The 19,867-nt window shown below is 37.6% G+C and overlaps 1 protein-coding gene across 8 annotated transcripts in view; it reads right to left on the minus strand.

Annotated features, from left to right (window-relative positions):
* Positions 1–1,081: 1,081 nt before the first annotated feature.
* Positions 1,082–19,867, minus strand: part of PTPRK (protein tyrosine phosphatase receptor type K) — a 388,545-nt gene continuing 369,759 nt past the window's right edge. For all 8 annotated transcript variants that reach the window (XM_064708032.1, XM_064708028.1, XM_064708031.1 and 5 more), the window contains 12 exons: positions 17,631–17,667; positions 15,730–15,827; positions 14,909–15,025; positions 14,024–14,178; positions 12,781–12,916; positions 10,892–11,041; positions 10,147–10,320; positions 7,449–7,580; positions 7,093–7,218; positions 4,946–5,109; positions 3,577–3,712; positions 1,082–1,230 (listed from right to left, as the gene is read on the minus strand). In XM_064708032.1, the coding sequence (XP_064564102.1) occupies positions 1,177–1,230; positions 3,577–3,712; positions 4,946–5,109; positions 7,093–7,218; positions 7,449–7,580; positions 10,147–10,320; positions 10,892–11,041; positions 12,781–12,916; positions 14,024–14,178; positions 14,909–15,025; positions 15,730–15,827; positions 17,631–17,667 (1,479 nt within the window). In that variant the 3' untranslated portion in view covers positions 1,082–1,176. The remainder of the gene's footprint in view (positions 1,231–3,576; positions 3,713–4,945; positions 5,110–7,092; positions 7,219–7,448; positions 7,581–10,146; positions 10,321–10,891; positions 11,042–12,780; positions 12,917–14,023; positions 14,179–14,908; positions 15,026–15,729; positions 15,828–17,630; positions 17,668–19,867) is intronic.

Below are 19,867 nucleotides of genomic sequence, written 5' to 3' on the forward strand. Positions count from 1 at the left end.
TTTCTTGGAAGCAAAGCTTACATGTTTGTAAACATCAAATTAAACATTGCTTAATTTTACAATTTCCTAAACAAATACTTTTTTACCCTGAAGGGTATATGCAGACCCATCTATTTGTGTCACAGTTCTCCTGTTGATCTGTGCTTCAATATTTTTAAAACAATTGGTTCCTGTACAATTTTTAATGGATCTTAAAAATTTCTTCCAATATTGTGCAAGTCATAGGCAAGGCCATTTTAAAGTGTGCACTTCCTTACATATTTTTTTATCAGTCCTTAACTAATGCAACTGTGAAAAACTATACATTTTCAGGAAAATGTTTATATTTTGGTCCTGTACTTAAAGACCTTCTATAATCAAGTTGTTTACATGAATTTGAACCACAAGCATGTACACAACAAAATCACTATACCAATGTTTCTTGGTCTATGCATAAAAAGTATGTCTTCTACTTACACTAAAACATACAAAAAATAAACTACAAAAATTGTTTACACTTGATTTCAGCAAAAAAAGCTTTCTTCAAGAAAAATGATTCTTCTTTTTTTCAGCCATCAAAAAAGGAATGCAAGTAAACAATAAATACATGTGCTTTCTCCATATAGACATATTTACACTTGAGTCTTTGGCTTATGTTTAAGTTTCTTTATAAAGATCTTTATGTGATCCAGCCATCATTGCACATTAAAACAAAATAAGCCAGTTTTTCTTTCACTATATATAATATATATATGCAACACTTGAAACGTATAAAGAATGAACCTTACTATCAATCTGCACTGTTATTGTACTTTAACAATGTATCAAAAAGAAAAAAATTAATACCATATAGGAAATATTGATACATGCAACAGATGGTCGCTCTACTGTATCTGAGAGACGGCTGCATATACACACACGAGAAGGTCCTAATCTGAGCAAATCTCTTCTGACTCTGCTTTTCATTAAATAGTATTTATGTGGCACTAAATGTTCATACTGTATACAAGCATAGAAACAGATTGAGTTCTTTTATTAAGATACACAACTTCATAAGAAAAATACTTTGCATTTAAAATTTAAAATCCCTCCCACCCCCCTCTTCCCCTAAAATCTTTCTTCACAGGATCAAGAACTGTTGTCAAAACAGCTTATTGAGATTCATATATTTGGTGAACTTCGTCACATCCTTTCCGACTAAGAGGATTCCAGATACTCCAGTGCAACATCATAGCAGAAACGATATTGCTCCTTTAAGGGGGAACAGAAAAAAAAGTTACATTAAAATCTAAAACCTTAGCAGCAGTATCTATAACCAAGAACATTCTTTGCTAACTAGTAAACCAGACAGGCTTGGATTTTCTATTTTTCCCCCCTATTACACAAGTATATTACATCTGTGATTTAAAACTCACCCTAACCAATGAAGGGGAAAAGGACCCTGGCTATGGAAAGTAATGATGTGCTTCTCTGATTTTTTCAGTCTCTGAATTGGTATATCAAACATGAAAAGCTCTCGTCTCAGTCAGAGCATTCTTGCAGCGAAAGCACCTTGACTCTGATACACCACTTCTACTTGAGTTAGCTGACATTGAGCAGCAACTGGGGCAGGGCCCCAAGCAGCCCTATGTCCAGAGCCCATTGGTACAGTCCCATTGATGTGGCATCCAAAAGATCAGATGAACATTTAAAAAAGAATTCAAAAATCTCATTGTGGTTATTATTTCTCCTCAACAGTTCTGCTGTTGAGAGCTGATACTGGGAGACAGAGATGAGGAAGAAGAGAGGAGAGGGGAAGAGGAGGAAGAAATAAAACCAAGGAAATTAATTTGATGTCTATTGTCCTTAGGACTTGAAAAATGAAATCTGCCCTTGTGATTTATTTTTGTTTGCACGGGAAGACAGTGTGATGCATTAACAGGAAGTTGTGGAGATGTCTTAAAGGCTTTATTGCACTGCTCGTTGTTATCTGATCCTGTTGGTGAATGTAGGGCACATGACACTGCTATGTAGTGGTTTTCCTGGTTTGTTTTCTAACTAACAGCTCAACAGATTCTGCTGTTCAAGAGTTCTGAGTAAAAATCCATACAGTACAAACACATAACTAAAAAAAATATAGCAACTTCAGTGTAAAGCTGCAGTGGAATTCAGGACTATTTTGAAATGCAATACAAGTTTGTGGAGCATTTATCAAAAACAAACACAATTTACCTCGGCCTCCCTTTACAGTGACACAAAAAAATTTCCATGTGATCTGACCTGTTTTCTTGACAGCAGTGAACTGAAACTCAGGCAGCAATTCAATATGTTGTGTCTCAGATATCTATGGCACAGGAGAATGCAAAGCATGTGCAGCAAAAGCAACAATACCTAGCACAGTGTCTCTGCTGCCACAGCATGTTCTATTTGTTAACATATTAACCATCTTCCTTATTTATGTGCTGGCAAAGGATGGAAGTGATGCACTATGATTAAGAGAATCATGTCACAGAAGCTATTTGATATTAAGCAAACACTGACACCTGAAAAAGGGGAATATGGGAAGAGGCAGATACAGCCATTTTGCACAACATGCAAGTTCACAGGGTCAGAAGCAATTTCCACTATGCGTTAACTAAAACATGTTTTTAATTTCAATTGGCATTCCTGATTTTTATGCTGTAGGCAGCCATCTGGCTGAAAAGTGACACTGGCAGCTGGTAGTGTGAGACTCAAATGGCAGGAACTCCCAAACACTATATAACCTGCTTTCATTCACCTACAAAAAGGAAAAACATCTATGTGGAAGAAGTTTTTAAGGACTTTCCAGTCCTTAATGTTCAGTTTTTGCTGGAGAGGCAAACATTCAAATGGATAGGCACTCATACTGAGTGCATAAATATTAACCAGAAGATTCAAAGTTATTTTGAGTTCTGGCAATGTATGTATGGATATTTAATTTTGCAATTTTGCTAATTCAGGCTCATATTGTTTGTATTAGTTTATTGTTTATATTGTTTATTATTTAACTGTTGGATTCAATGATCTTAAGGGTCTCTTCCAACCTAAATGATTTTATATATTTGCTTGCAACATACTAGATCCAAATGTTTGATTTCAAAGTTCTGAGGTATCATTTTGACTACTACATATCTGAGTAACAAAGACTGTCAGTATTCAACACAACTTTCAAAGCAGCAGTTTTTACTAAGGGGCAAAATATTCACAGCTCCAGCTAGGAATCTGTACTTCACAGCTTAATTCTACCAAGGAGAAATGCCTTGCTCTCTAAAATTTCAAGGTAGCTTGTGTGAATGCAGCCTGCTGCAACTTCCTTTCAAACAAACTGGCTTATTTTGGGAGATTAAAGTGCATTCTGTTAACTCAGAATGCTTTCTGTGGAAAGCATGCAACCATGATGAGAAAGGTAGTGTTAAATGCTTAGCCTGTCCTCTCATGATGCTGACTTGCATTTACACTGTAGCTGTCCTTTCTTCTTCTGGCCCACAGTAGGTTTACACTGGTTTTGTGGGCACAGGACTGAAAACACAGCTCATGCAACGAGGCAGCCTCTGGCTCCCTGGCTGTTTGCAGGAACCCTGCGGGGCTGGTGCTTACCGGAGTTTCTACCATGTTGGGCTTGCTGTTCCTCAAGGTCTTCACGGCGTGGAAAACGTCCACCACATTCTGCCTTTTCACCATCTCAACCACGATGCCGATGGCACAGAACATCCCGCTCCGGCCACCGCCGTTTCTGTACGCAAGGAAAAGAGAGTTAAGTGCCACTGTGGCCTAAGACAGCATCCAAAACATCCATTTCAGTTCTTTCAAAATAGCACTCATTTCAGTTCTTTCCCTCTGTAAGCACAAGTGATTCCTGAGTCCCAGAGGGAGACCAGACTTCAGCAATCTCTTTGCAGCTCCAGGGGGTTTGGTCTAAGACATTTACTTTTTCTAAACTTCCTCTCAATTACTGCTTTTGAATTCTGCCCTTACAGCACATCATGCTGCCCAACTATGCTTAAAGTCTAAATTACATATGCAGTAGAAATAATTAAAAAAACCCCTAAACCTAAGTTCAATGGCAAGTAGGATATTAGAAATAATAAAAACAAGTTAAATGCCGAGTACATTTTCCACTTACTTCTGGAAAGACACTCACGTAACTTATGAAATGAGGATTATTCAACTAGATATGCTAAGGCATCACAGATTTAATAACTTGTTGACCTTTGGGGACACTTCTGAACTATTTTAATCTAATTTCAAAGAAATTAAGGTAGGTATTTCTTCTTATTAATTTTGAAGTGGTGTAAGCAGAAACAGGTCACTAGTTAAATCTGAACATTTAAACAGAGGTCTTTTCTTCAGAGTAAGGAGACAGATTGACTACTCTCTGCTTAGGGAGAAGAAGATACCATCTTTTCAAAACTCCAAACTAACTCCCATTTAGGTGTCAGGTAAGCAGCCAGCAGCCATTTACCAACAATAGTTTTAGTATGGTGTGCTGTAATAGAGCTTTTTTTCAGATTTAATATATCCATAGTTTTCAGTTTAAATCTCTCAAAATATTGTAGGTTTCCCTTTTGAGAAAAAATGTAGCACATTCTGTGCAAAACAGACACAAAATCCCCCAATTTGGCACCTATAAAAGACTTCCTTACTGAAACCAGGCAGAAGAAACAGATCTGTACATGTCTTGCACCTGAAAATCATGCTATTATGCACAGGTGGCAGTATACACAGTATCACTGTAGTATCAGACTCAAAATACTCATTCCTTGACCTGACACAGAAAAATCCAAAAGTTGAACAAAAGCCTACAGTGATAGGCAGTGGTACTTATTTTTTTATTTTTTTATTTGAAAAGTAACAGGTGCAGGTGCAAAAGAAGGTATCCATAAGAACACTGCTTAAATTAAAACCAAGAATTCATTTATAAGAATTTACTTGAAGAGCAGCAGTTGACTTTCTCCAAGTTACTCACAGGCAATGGATGATGGTCCGGCCCTCCCCTTCTTCACATTCCTCTTGCCATTTTTCAACCTGGAGAATTAACTTCAGGAAGGATCTCTTGGAAGCTGGTACATCTCTATGAGAAGCCCATCCCAAATACTGGAATTGCTGCACCATCAGATAGCCCTCCTGTGGCTGAGGAAAATCAAAGAGATTTAGGTCAAAATGGCACCTTTACATCTTGGTTTAGGAAACCAAAGTATAAAACTAGCATGAAACCTAGGTGTTTATATTATGGAGATTCTAAGGTGTGTACCTTGAATAGTATGGCCTCCTGGAATTTCTACCACCTGAGCTAAAGGAAAATGTCAGAAAAGGTAAAAAAGGAAACTATATTGAAGACCATACTACAGTTTATCAATCACAAATGTAACCTGCCCTGAATTCTAAATCAACAAATACCCTACATTCCATAGATTCTATATGCCAAGGTTGCTTAGCACCACTAATCAATTTAAAACATCCCTATTAAATTCTTAGACTCGCAAAAATAAGAGGGAAATTCATTTGGCCTCTACTCATGAACTGACCCCATTATAAATTAACAACAAGTAATACTGGTGCACAAACATGACTACTGTCCTTGAAGTCTTCCCTTTGTGCCAGACTATAATAATCATGACAGCCTTGCTGCCAGTCTCTGAGCCTTCCACGTGCTAGATGTGACACGGAGAGAGCTTTGAATAGAATTTGACTGTCACAAGAAAGGCCCCAATAACAGGAAGAATAAATACTCTATCTACTTTCTTGAAGCTGAAGATGACAAGTAGGAATGTGGATTTTAGAAAAGTAACAACAGAGCAGAGAGATTTTTAAAAACAAGGCTTATAAGCAAAAGGACATAGGAGACAAAGAGAAGAGTAGAAAATCAAAGCATCACAAAAAAAGAAGAAATGGAAAAAAATAAAATAAAAAAAAAAAAAGAGGAAGTCTCAAAATACAAGAAAAAAGTGCTATGGCGTAATATTTGCCAGTGTGCCCACACCTTTGTTTCCTGTAGTTTCCAAAAACAGCTGAAAATGTTTTTTGTAATTCTGAATATAAGCAAAAAAAAAAAAATGAATAAAATACTAGCCACATGAAAAATGATCTTTGCCCTCTGATAAATGAAAATGTGACCAAAATGAAAGAAAACAAAAATAAAACAAAAATAAAACAAAACACATGAAAGATCTTTGTGTACACAGTAATTATTTTTCCCCACAGTTATCTTTCAAGATGAATGAGAGTTAAACATATATTCAAGATACACTAGAAATCACCATAAGTTCAGCATTGGATGAATGATAAAAAGCAGTCATGGTAAGTAAAATAGGGATTGCTGGTTAATTGTACATAGACTGGTGGCACAAGTGTCTGTAACTCTTTGTGGTGGGTAATATAAATAAGAAATTCATAGAGGTGAGCTAAAGAGGAAACACTGTATGGCAAACAGGGTTTAAGAAGATGCTGCAAGAGTGTGGAACGCTATGAGACAATAAAAAGTTAAGATGGTCTAAGGTATGAAAGAGCTGACAAGAATGCAAGAGTGGCACTGCTACAGAAGTTGAGAAAAAGAAGATAACTGTAGGTTGAGGCACAGTAGTGGCAGAACCCACTAGAGGCAGAGGAATTTTCAGGGTTTTATCACACCCTGCTTTGCAGGGTGCCACAGTCTGCCTTTCCTGTTGTGGTTTTCACAACTTAGGCTGAGAAGGTGCTGGTTGTAAAATCAGCCTCAGTGTTTCTGTTCGTGATTCACCACAGAAAACATTTTACCAAAGCTATGAACTAAATACCTGTCAGTACACATTCATTACAGGGATATTTCTTTTACTGTACACCAAACAAAGAGAATACAGAATACTTCTCACACATCAGGGATGAATGCCTCAGAACAACATCCATTCACCTTAAAGCTCCCTCTGCTTATTGTAGAAAAGTACTGTAGAAAAGTACTGCAGCTGTAGAAAAGTACTAGAAATCAGTATTAGATACTGATACTTGACAGACTTTTTTCTGGATAATGTCTTATGAACATTAGTACTTTATTATTATTAAAAATTAAAAAGCACAAGAGCCAAGAGAGCATGAAAAATGACATATTTTTCTGTCACATTTTGTTAGAATAATCCTTACTCTTGTTAGATTGCATATCCTGAAAATTCTGTTTATGACGTCGCAGTCCATGGAACACGACATGCATTCTACTTGGATGGGGCCGTACCGCAGTATCCCTTCCTCGGGCCAGTATTGTGGGCACCCCTGTGACAGAGCAAAACATCCATAGTTAAATGGTAAATTACAGCTCGAGCATTGCCTTATTCCACTGCAGACATCTCACCTAACCTTTACTGAGCAACTAGTGTTGATTAGTTGCTGTAGAGAAGAGAATAATTGTGAAGTCATGCACTGCTCTACATTTTCATTATGTAGTAAATCCAGAATGATTAAAGCATGTGACGGTACATGGAAAACTCAAGCTCCAAACTAACCTGTGCTAAGTCGACTTCATTTAACATGACAAGAGAAGTGCAGCCATAGTCATACACTAATCTCCAGAAATCTTTCACAGTGTTTGGTAAAGGATGTTGTGTGACGATAAAAGCTGCCGGCTGCCTGTAGCTCTGTAAAGGCAAACAATTTTGTTAGTAGTGCTATAGGAAGTACTTAAATTCTACTGAAAGAGAACAAAACATAAAAATGGAACAAAGATGTGAGAGCAGTTACTTCATATATCATTGAGGATGTAAATGTTAAAAACATATTATCATCTCCAATAAGAACAAAGAGGTTACTCTGCTCAGGTCTGCCTTCTTCTTGGTTACAGAACAAGCCCTGTGTTTTTACACTCAGATATGCTCTGGGCACTGAAGATGTTCTTTGTGGCTCTGTTGAGTTGAGGAAACTGCTCTAGGTTCTGTGTACAGGAGCCCAGCAGGGAACCTTCACCCAATGATGCAGAGAGGGGTGCAGAGGTCTCAGAAGATCACGCTCTCCAGGGTAGCTTTTATGCGAGCTCTGCAACTGCACTAAGCTCAATCCCAAAGTCTGTTTCACACTGCACAGCCACAGGGACACCCACAGAACTGACTTTTGGGACAACTGGGACCCATTTCCAGCAGAAAGCATAAGTTCAACAGCAAAATCCTATTTCCTGCCATGACCACAGGTTCCATTTTCTGCATGCTGTGTTACACACAACTGCAAATAGGGACTCCCAGCCTTGCACGTAACTGAGATGCAACTAACAGTGCAGGGGCTACTTTCCTGCTGTGGATGTATTATGAGCAGCAAGCAGAAGAGGAGAGATCAGAAGTCTTTTGCAGGCAATTTGCAACCATCCATGGAAAAGTAAATTAACCCAGGAAAAAGACCTGGTAGGGCAGATAAACCACTTTTGCTGTGGAAGCTTGCTTATTTGAAGATTGATCTAAGGAATCGCTACGCGCAATGTATCGACATACCTTCCAATAACTTGTTGTTAATGTCTTTAGCATCAGTACTTGCTTGACAAGAGATTAAGGAGGTGGCTGATTTTATTAATATAGATTTTTTTTTACTTTTTCTAATGCAGGAAGGATGTTGGGGTACTAGTAGTTCATGTCCCACTTCCTAGAACTGCCCAGGGACAACACAGGGACAACCAATTTTTATTCTTTCCTTGTACTTTTAAGAAATAAAACAAGTCCTAGCTGACGTTTTCCTAACCCTCTTTCCCATAATTCATCATGTTTCTCCAAAGAAAGATAAGGGGCAAGTTCCTCTTTCAGTTTTGTTATTGAAATCACTTTTTCTTGTCCAGGAGTAGTTCCTCTTCTCAGAATAAATCAGTCTTAAAATAAACCGTCAGAAGAGAAAAGGCAAAAAAAAAATAAATTGTGTTACCCAAAATTTTAACCTTTTACTTGTAACCTTGTTATATGCCTTCATTGTAATATAATATCTTTTATTTCTGCTGTTGTTTTTCCTTTTATTAGTACCATTTCTGCCTTTTCTAATTTGCCTCTGATTGCCAATCCATTAATATATTGCTTGGTTCATGTTCTGCCTGCTGTTGCACACTCAAGAGTCCTCCTGCCCCCCACAGCCTGTTGCATTTCTTTCACCCCAAACCACACTCCTCAATGCAGATCTGTTGGCTGGTTCATAGCACATCAATTTTATCCAGGTGCTTAATGCCATTTTAACTGCAATTCTAAACAATTTTTGCTGCCAGAATTCTGTTCACTGCTCTAATTCATCTGTTCAGCCCCCAGCGATACATTGGTCTTACACACACTATTCCTCTATTTTTTTTGACACAATAAGCTGGTTGTGAGATTAGGGACTGCATTTTGCTACCAGTTTGTTTCCTGCCCTAGCTCAGGCAGAACTCAAGGATGACTATACCAATCAGTGTTGATGATTTCTGCTGCTATTTGCCATTTTATTTCAGCATCTCTCCTTGACATGGCAGTTTCTGATAGCATTTCATTTTTGAAGAAGAGGAGATGCTCCTGGAAATCAGGCCACTTATTTAAGCATTTACTGTAAAAGTGGCTTTAGGGGCCTAACTTTGGAAATGCTAATGGGAGGCAAAGTAAAGTGTCTGGCAGCACATGAGCTGCTTTATTGATCAGACAAATATAAGCAGGTTCAACTCCATTTTTCCCATTAATTCACCTTTTCCCCTGACAGTACTTCTGTTACTCAGACATCAACTTTAAAGAGCAGCTACTCAAAATATAAACTCCTGAATCCTATACTCTATACCCAAACATGCCAAGAAAACCATTTTTTCTTCCTCTGTTGCTCCTGCTTCAGTATAGAAAGACTTTTTAATGAAATAGTGATAGTAACCTCATGTTCAGATTCATAACATTTACTTCCTAACAAACAGCAGATTTTTGAGATCCTGCTGAGATCTGAGATTTGGAGGTCTGGACACTAGAGCTTTATATAATGCCATTAAAAAGGTGAGATTTCCAGTGGGTCCCACAAGGATGCCAGAGACTAAAGATAAATAACCTTCTGAACAAAAACACAAGCTGGTGGGGCTTTTTATCTTCTCCCCCCAACCCCTCCTCATTAGGAAGGTTTTACTGGGCACTGCAGCTACAGAATTACCCTTTCTTAAGCCAGCAAGTGCTCTCTCTCACATTACAGGGCTTTCCACGGCACGCTATGCAGACAAAGAAGGTAGTCTCTTACGTCCATAAGAGCAGCATTGATGTAGTTGCTGCTCTCCCCATCAATTGTAATTAAGAAAGGCAGACATCTGTCAGGTGGCAGCATATCCATGAAGCGGTTCTTGTCGTGGTTCCTTGGCAAGCAGGCGATGCTGCAGTCCTCTGCCTGCAGGCGAGGGGTCACAGAATTCAGGGTCTAAGGGAAAGAGGACGCTTATTTTAGTACGCTGAGCTAAAACACATGGGACTCAGGAGCCCCAGGTTTTACTGTAAAATATTGCAAATATGAGAAAACATGAGGCATTAGCAAGAAGACATTAGTAAATGCAAGCTCCTCTCTGTTTGTTGGACATTCTGGGGCTTTGCAAGGGGGGGTGAAGCTGCAGGTATTAAAGGCACTCCATGTACCACTGAACACATTCCACGTGACACCATCCCTTCAGAAAGGAATAAAACAAAGAGGATCCTTTGGAGCTCTAAAAAGCTATGTCTTAAATGTGCAAATGCAAGCCAGAACTCTCTCTGGCTCTAACTCACTGGTCTTAATTTCAGAATGATATTTACTGCAATTTTATTAAAAGGAGGATATTCTGTATTTAAAACAATTTTGCGAAGCACATAAACATGGGTGCTTTATTTTGTGGACAAAAAGTTAGGGGCCAATTGCTATAAAAGTCATATGAAAAACCTTCTCCTTAAAATAAATTAAATGTATTTAGAGGCAAAAAATTGTTGTCACATCAAGCGTTAGTAGGAACTGTGAATACCTGAAACTCATCTTTGAGATGTGAAGAGTTTGTCTGAGAGTCTATTCTAATCATATCAAAATAAGCAGCTTTGAATTCACAGACAGGAATGGCAGTTTCTCCACACAGGCAAGCTTCTAGAATGGCATCGTGAATAAAGATGTACTGCTCCTGTCAAATTAGGAAAAGAAACAAAATTGCAGCCATTTAAAACCAACAGATCCTTTCCTTCTTTTAGCATAAACAGGCCTACTTCACACTCTTAAACCCATTCAAAGTACTGCCCATCAATACATTAAATAATGCTTCAATATAAACAGTCTTGTTCTTATTGAGGTGCAGTGAACAAGGATATTTCCATCAGGACCAATTTAAATTCAGTAAAACTTAACAGAACAGGGATAGTAATTTATTTAAGAGATTTTCAGTTTTCTTGTAGTGCTTGTGGGTTTCTGTGCATATCCCAAAGGCTTGTTTGCTTTATCAATTTTTTAAAATAGCTTTTAAGCTTCTGATGTTAGTAGAAAGTGTAAATTGCTTCAAGCACTACTAGTGTGATTAGCAAGTATTTGGCATGCTGCATTCTCCTTATGCATGTGCAAGCTAGTGCATCAGTTGCCTCATACTTGGCTCTAGGCCAATAATAAATGCCACTGTGTTCAAACAGAAGCACCAATTCTTCTCATTTTTACTAACTTTCCTTGTGAGAGCCTGAGTCCTAGATAACTGCATTACTATTTCAGTTAGGCCTCCTGTCAATTTTTACACAAAATGCCCATTATATTTACTTCACCCTGAGAGCAAGAGATGTAAACCTTTTCTAGAACTGCGCCAGCCTCACGTAGCTATTGTGCAACAAGGCCCTTAAAAGCACAAAATTTAACATGTGCCTGTAAAAGCAGCACATGTGCAATGACCACAGTCATCTTCTGGCTCCATAGCCTTATCCATACAGCTATGGAGCTATTGTTGACTGTATGACCATCACAAGAACTTGATGCAATGACAGTGTGTTTTGCTGTGCAAGCATGGACCTCTGAGAAAAGGTGAGAGGAAAGAGGCAAAAGGGAGAGAAAGGAATAATAGTAGATGTCTTAATTTACATACAAGTGCAGATTAGACTGGGAGGGTTAAAGGAGTCACACTGAAACACTTCCCCATGCAATTCCCAAAGGTTAATGGGCCTGTAGCAGGAGTAGTTGACCAGGACCATCTATTGTTCATTGATAGGTTCAACCTATTGGCATAAATTGCAGCATGGAATAAAAACTGCACCAAATTACACTGACATGTTTGGCTGCCATCTGCAGAGATTTCCATGAGGTCACAGGTGAAATAATATCTCAGGAACATGTCCTTATAGAGGGTAAGAGAGAGAAGTGGTGAACCACTTCAGGTAATTCGCTAATATAAACCAATCGCCCGTGTTTCTTTGGAAGCTCAGTGGCAAAGATTCGCAGCAAGGTTAATAAAGAAAACAAAAACAGAATTGAAAAGAGAGTGTGAAATGGACATAAAGTTCACCAGTCAATTTATAGATAAAGTGACTGAGGTTTGTCTAAAACAAGTGTCAGCCTGCTGAAATTCCACCTTTGGGATCCTGGGCTTGCTAATACCAGAGCTGGGGAGAGATATCCCAGATATGCCTAAGGTAAGATCTTCCCTGAAAAAGTCCTTCTTTCTTTCCTTTTGTTACCTAGTTAGGAGGGCACTTGTTTCTGTGCAGACTACAAGAGTTGGCAGATTTGTTGCACCACTCTGGTTCTGGGTGCTTTTACACTCAGCAATTGTCCCCAGTGGAGGCATCCCCTCGACAGGGCCACCACCTGCTCACTTCGCAGTGTCACAGTGAAATCCTGACCCAGAACGTTTCAAAAAGCATCAGGTGCTTCAAAGGCAAACTGCTGTACCTCAGTTTGTACCATGTTGATGCGCCGGGACCGCAGAGCTTTGACACAGTTGTAGATATCCACAACCCCTTCTCTTTCTGCCATATCCAACATGATATCAATCACGATATAACAGCCTGTCCGTCCAGCACCAGCGCTGAAAAGAATCAGTAAATACTGTTAGGAATAGCCCCAGAAAAACATCCACAAACTTCACAAGCATTATTGAGAGAATTGCATAAAATCATTCCATTTTTTATCACAACCACTATCTAGTTTTTATCTTCTCTCCTTCTCATCATAATTTAAATCTTTAAATCTTTTGATGTGTTCAAAACAAAAAATTTCTATCACATTTGATTCACTAAGTAACAGCAAAAAAAATGTTTATTCCTTTTATCACCCAGATCAATACTTAAATTAAAAAAGTTAGTTTTACTGAAATCTGAAGATTGATTGAACTTATGCACTTCAGAATATTATAGATCTTGTTTTTCTTTAATAAGACTAAGAATGATTTTTAAATGATCTATTACAATAAAAAACTCAAATGTATGTTTTACCAGGCAAGTTCCAAGCTTGTTCAGACAGCACATATAACAACATCCAGAACATTCACTTATGATTTATTTTAGCTTTACATAAAGCTCAGGACAATTTTTGCACAGTGAATTATTGTAATCTATAAAGGCTGAGTAACTTTATCTACAAAATGTAATTAAACATTTGACTAAAATACTTAGGTAAATCAAACATTTGTAGAAAGCAAATTCTATTTGCCAAAGGATGGTGTCCCAACAACATAACCTTGCAAAATCTGCACAGGAGAAACCTTCTGTATTTGTTGCCACTAACCTCATTCCATCTTTCAACATCTAGTTGCTTACTTTGCTTTAAATTAATAATCTGTTAGGACATTATATGCAACACCAAGCTATCAAAGCAGATGTATCTACACTCATTCTCAAATGCTGTCACAAAATTGTTGAAGGCTACCTAACATGATAGCCTGAAGTATCATGATTTAGTTGGTGCAGCTGTTGCAGGGAAAAGAAAATCTCAGACTATTCTATTTAAGAAAAGAATCTGTTTTTTTTCAAACATTGCTGTAGACAGCCAAATCCTACTGCAGTTGAATTAGGCAATTCAAAAAGGGAAGAACAAAACCAGAGCACTTCAAAATGATGGATACTTCAGAAAAGACTGCCGTAAATACCCATATAAACAGTTGTAAAAAATACAAATCTACGCCTTTGGTACACACCTGCAATGGACAACAATAGGCCCTGCACTAGGAGGGTTAGATAATTTGACTCTCCGTATAAAGGAAAGCAGTCCTGTGGCATTGTAAGGAACTCCATGGTCTGGCCAACCAGTGAAATGAAACTGTTTAACTTCACGGATTTCATTGTAACCTCTCTGTAGAAGGCAAAAAAAAGGTTATGAAATTCGAAGTATTTCATAGACTAGGTATTATCTGGCTCAAATAATGATCACACATATTGGTAGAATCTACATGCAGTTTTCATCATTTCATCAATTATTTAAAGCAATGATCCATAGAAGCTTAGAGATGTTATTTTAATGTTGAAGTTTGTAATTTTCACTTTAGATATTAGGTATGCTAGTTTTGCTGTGCTGAAGATATTTTTTCTAATAGACTTCGATGCATTTCACATTGATTTTCAGAAGTTTGCTAACTGGGGCAAGGGCCTGCTACATTTAAAGGCAAATATGATTTATCATAAGACCACAACTGTATCACATAAAGTATTCACAGAATTTGTCCTTTGATTGAGATTGACTCAGAAGTGGTCAGAACAGAGAGGTAAGGGATGAACAGCAGGCATGACTCATAATCTGGTACTTGAGTTTAGCTCAGAAGTGTGACTGTGCAGAAGAGGTGACTTTCAGAGGGGGCTGGCAGCAGCTGACATTTTTGGGGAAATTCAAAGTCCCACAGTGAGATGCATGCTTGGGTAGCGCTGATGCAATGCATAACTCCCACGGTAAGGTAAGGCTGCCTACATTGTGGCCTAGCTAACAAGCCAGAGGGATTTGGTATTCCACAGAAACCTCAGTATAGCCTCTTTCATCCTCTTTGCTACCAGGAACAGTATTTTGCCAAGCCCTTTCAAAACGTGCTCACCCTTCCCAGAGTGAAGGTCCTGACAACGTATTCCGCGAGGGGCTCCACCTCTACACAAGTCACTTTGAAGTCCCCATAAACTTCAGTGTCGTCAGGCCAGTACTTGTAACACTTGACCTAAATAAAAAAATGGGTATGATTTTACACCAAGGGAAAAGAAAAGCTTGAGGATACTGTACTGCATGTACTGCATTACATCGCATTTATTTCCAAAATGACTGTGCATTCATACGGCTTGTCATGGCTAGCGGCTATTATGTCAAGTTAAGCACTAGCTGCAAGGAGCTTCCACTGCTTTACACAGCTTCATTCAGGTGCCAAATTCACTTCTAAATGAGCACTTGTATTTTCTTTAGTGCTGAGCTGTGGAATATATTTCCACTTATGCTAAATTGTGATGCATTTTGTACCCATAATCAAACTGTTGCAAGTAATCCCAGATACCTTATAGACCTCCCTGAGGTATATATTACTGCTAAACTGTAAATATTTTGCTGGTTTCTTCACTGATATAGAAGCACATTTCCTCTACTACTCTTCTCATTTGAGTGACGCTACACAAATCAATTCTGCTGAAATATAAATTTTGGATTCAGATAATTTTCCACTACGCATGAAAGCAACACAACATTAGTTTTCAGAAGTTGTTTTTAGACAATACCATAACTGCAACACTGCCTGGACTCCTTCCCCTTGGCCCCTTAGGATGCACGGCTGCCCTTCACCAGACCCTTCTACATTCTGCCCATAGTATGCCTTGCCAGAGGTTTTTTTTTCTTTACACTTGCAGCATTAAAAGAAAAACAAATCCAAAAACTTACTCTTCCTACTTCCACCAAATTTGTGACCATCACAACACAAGCTGATTGCTCCTGCCATATCATTCTCCAAAAGTCATAAACAGTCTCATGAACTGGACCTGTAAGAAAAAAATCCAGGTAATATTCTGCAAAAAAATAGCAGTCAAAGTGAGTGCTAAGAATAAAATCCAGTGTGTTTCTGAGCTGATGCATGTGAGCATGTTTGCTCAGAGAAGAAAATTTTGTGAAACCACATCATCCTGCCATTGAGCCAGTTTCCAGATTATACTGTTACTTCTAACCAGTGCTGGATATTCTCAATTTAACTGAATTACCACTTGAAAGGAAATAATGGCAGGTGTTTCATGTAGCAAAATGACAGAAGTTGCTTGAGAACTACAAGGACACAGTAATTTGTGACTGCATCTGTAGTTAAACTTCCAGTTTTGTTTTACATTTGTTAAATATAATGTGTTGAGAATGAGTTTCTTCAGGTGCTCACCAAGGAGATGCCCATGCCAGAGTGAAGTATCAGGCAGGAGGGTGCTGGTACAGATACTCCGCACTTGCTATCCACTTCCTGGCAAGCATGGATGCACAAGCAGGCACTGAGCCAGACACTTCCCCCTGAAGTGTATTTAAACTAACTAAAATACTTTTCTGTGAGGCAATGAGAAGCACATGTTTAAGTTTTGCTTCTTGCACTGCTGCAGAGACATGTTCAGTTGAGTGACAGAGGCATTTACCCTGTCAAAATAGTCTCCAAAAGAGCTCCTTTACCACCATCCAGCAGTACTATAAACATTACTGTATACAATAGACATAGAATCACAGAATTATCTGGAAAAGACCTTTAACATCATCAAGTCCAACTATAAGCCTGACGTTGCCAAGCACACCAACTAATCTTAAGTACCACATTTGAAGACTCAAAACATATTCTTTCATATGCTAGATCAAAGGCTGCACACAAAAGCAGCAATAATTTTTCTCTCCTTTACACACTATTATGTGCAATGATTTGCATAGTAAAACAGAAGTAAAATACAAATGTAGACTTAATGCCATGTAGAGACCTATTTAGGCATCACTTACACAAAAATAAAAAAACAAATGTGGTCAGAACTCTAAGCATCCTGCTTTAAAATAAGTTTTTACTTTGACTTTCCTATGTGCACCTACAATCAACTGAGGGACAAATAACAGGATATTTCCAGACAGCTATCTGATTATGTTGACAGATCAAATAATGGTAGAACCCAAATCTAATTATTTTTACTTTAAATCATAACCTCTGATATTTCAGTGCAATCTTAGACTAATCTATTTGGTTTTCCTCATTGTGAGGCATTCTATCAGAAATACAAACCAAAAAAATATAAATTCTTTTTTTTTTTCTCTAGCACCCCTTTTTATTAGTAGGGTGTTATACAATAAAGATTTGCCTCACTCCTTTGTACAAAGAATCTTTATCCTCTGGCATTGCTTCACCCAGATTTTCTGAAAGAGTTTAATTTATCATTACTATCTTCACTGCATCCTGGACCAAGTTGTAGACAGCAAAACAAAACATAATATGGAAAGAAAAATGCCTCAAGGCAGGTTGAAACTGTTCTCTTCTCTGTTCATGTCTCTTTTCTCTATTCATCTTCATAATTGGAAATCATGGTAGTAGGTTCTGACTTTATCAGCTGAATTTATCACTGGCAGATTTGCTCAATAGCTAATTAATGTGATACATTAGTGCAATTTTTTAATTTATTCACATTCCACCCAAACATACTATGTTAATTTACCATAACACAAGATGACAACTCACAATACTGGGTATGCTTTACTTTCTACTATTTCTATTTTACAAAACACTGTGGAACTCTACAGAGAACAGTTGTTTGATTTTATTAAAGCTGACAGATCCTTACCTTGGGTTGCAATGTAGTGACTTGGTCTCTGATATCCCTAAAACATCAATATAAGTTGGTTTGAGTACCATATTAGTAACAAAGAGTGGAAAATAAAAGCATAAGGATACTACAGAATCCTTATATCTAGACAACATTTTCAGAACAAACCAATATTTAAGAGCATCATGAAGCTCAAAACCTAAAAGACCAGTTAATATTGAAAAGGTTTAAATGACAACAGATAAAATGAAAATAGGAACATCTGACTTGAACAGACATTGTAGTGTACCAGGAAGTACTCTAGATTGGTCCCTTGCACATAAAAATGAGCCTTCTATTGACTTTATTTCCCTAGCTGTATATGTTTGGGCTTTTATTTCAAATTTAATAAAAATTCTCTGCCTTACATTATCTCACAGCTGATCTGTGTTCCCTGCTTAGCCAATATGAAAAAATACACACCTTTTGTCTTTTTAGAGACAGAGAATCACTGTAAGGCACAAAGATGGATGTGCCTCAGGCCTAGCTAATGGGGACAAACACATTGCTGTGTGCACAGAATCAAGGTTCTACTGCAGTGAAATCTGCTTGACTGTACAAAGTGTGCATCAATTACAGTGGGCATGATACACACAAGTATATACACTATTTTACACACACACACACATATATATATAGGTAAATAGATAATCCTACAGAGCTAAGCCTTTCCAGATAGCTGGATCTATGCCAATGCTAGCAGCACTAATTGTCCACATAAAAACCACAAGACAAAGAGCTACTGCTCTTGAGGAAATAATTCAGAGTATACTGTGACCAGTGCCAGCAATTTAGCTACAAAGAGGAAGGAAAGTTTAGTGTTGCTGGTGAGAAGACAATACTGAATTTCACAATGTGGCAATGTTTATAACTGCAGTTATTCTCCAGGTTAAGTTTTATTAGGCCACTTGTTGCAAGTATTGCATTACAGGGGACTACAGGCCCTTTGATTCCTGGTATTCACAAGATGCTACTAAAGTGAAGGATTTCAGTGTACACAAGGAGTTTATATTCTTTTCCACAGACTGCTTCATTATCCTGTCTAGAGTGAGAGCATCTTCCTCTGGGACTTCTAAAAAACCATTTGAATATCCTATTCTTGGCTTTACAGGAGACCGAAATTGCATCAAGTGACGAAAGAATTTCTCCTGAAGTCCTTCATATCAAGTCACATCTTAAAATTATGGAAGTAGAATCTGGGCTAGACAGGTTTACACTCAGTAATGCTTTGAGAAGAAGATAAAAGTGTCACTTAAAAATTGTAAAATGCCAATTTTAACTTGTAACTTTGTTGCCTGCTTCTAATAAGATTCAATTCACTCCTAAAAACGAAAATCAATATCCTCAGGGAATTATTAAAAATCTGTGAGAGTTTTCTTGTTTCAGGCCCCAGGCAAAATATCACAGGCCTATCATTTCACAGAGATTGCCATGTTAAAATATCCAAATAAAAAAGACAGAAATATATCTGGAGCTAAATCATTATATCCTGGAAAGTCAAAAGGGTCTTAAATAACTTATCAACTAAAAGTGGTCAAGAAAACTACTAAGATGCAATTATAAAGAAAACAAATGGAAGCCATGGATTTCAAAAACACTTGTCATAACTATTCCACTATCTTCCAAATGGCTTTGGAATTAATTTGAATGTAACAACTTGTTTATTCCTAAGGTGTTAATTACAGAAAAGTCATATTGTGTTAGTCAAATTGCCTGGCAAAATTTGGATCAGTCTTTAAATTTTATAAATGATTTTGTATTTTGATTAAAGTATGGAATTTCAAATTTTAGAGATTTTTTTTCAGAAGTGAGGAAATTTCCATGTCAAAATATATATATATATATATGTGTGTGTTTGTGTATATACTTTGTAATACCTAAATTAGCACCTTAAAGCAAATGCCAGCTAAATATTCTTTGTCTAAAAAATTCTTAAAAATAAACAAATAAACAACCCCCCCCAAACTACATATGTCATTATCCCTCCTTTTTTTACTAAACACATATTATGACTACTCCACAGGTATATTTTCAAAGAACTACAGTGCAGCCTACTATCTAGCTTCTTACATATACATAGGAAGGGGAAAAGAAAAGCTAGTGGCCAAAATGACCACTAAAAAATGTCAACAGCAAATTCTCTTTAACAGATAGGCTCATCTGAGTTACCTAACATCCAATAATATTCAGGGCTAAGCTAAAAGGCTAAATTATCT

The sequence above is a fragment of the Zonotrichia leucophrys genome, chromosome 3 (genome assembly GCF_028769735.1).
Source record: "Zonotrichia leucophrys gambelii isolate GWCS_2022_RI chromosome 3, RI_Zleu_2.0, whole genome shotgun sequence".
Lineage (NCBI taxonomy): Eukaryota > Metazoa > Chordata > Aves > Passeriformes > Passerellidae > Zonotrichia > Zonotrichia leucophrys.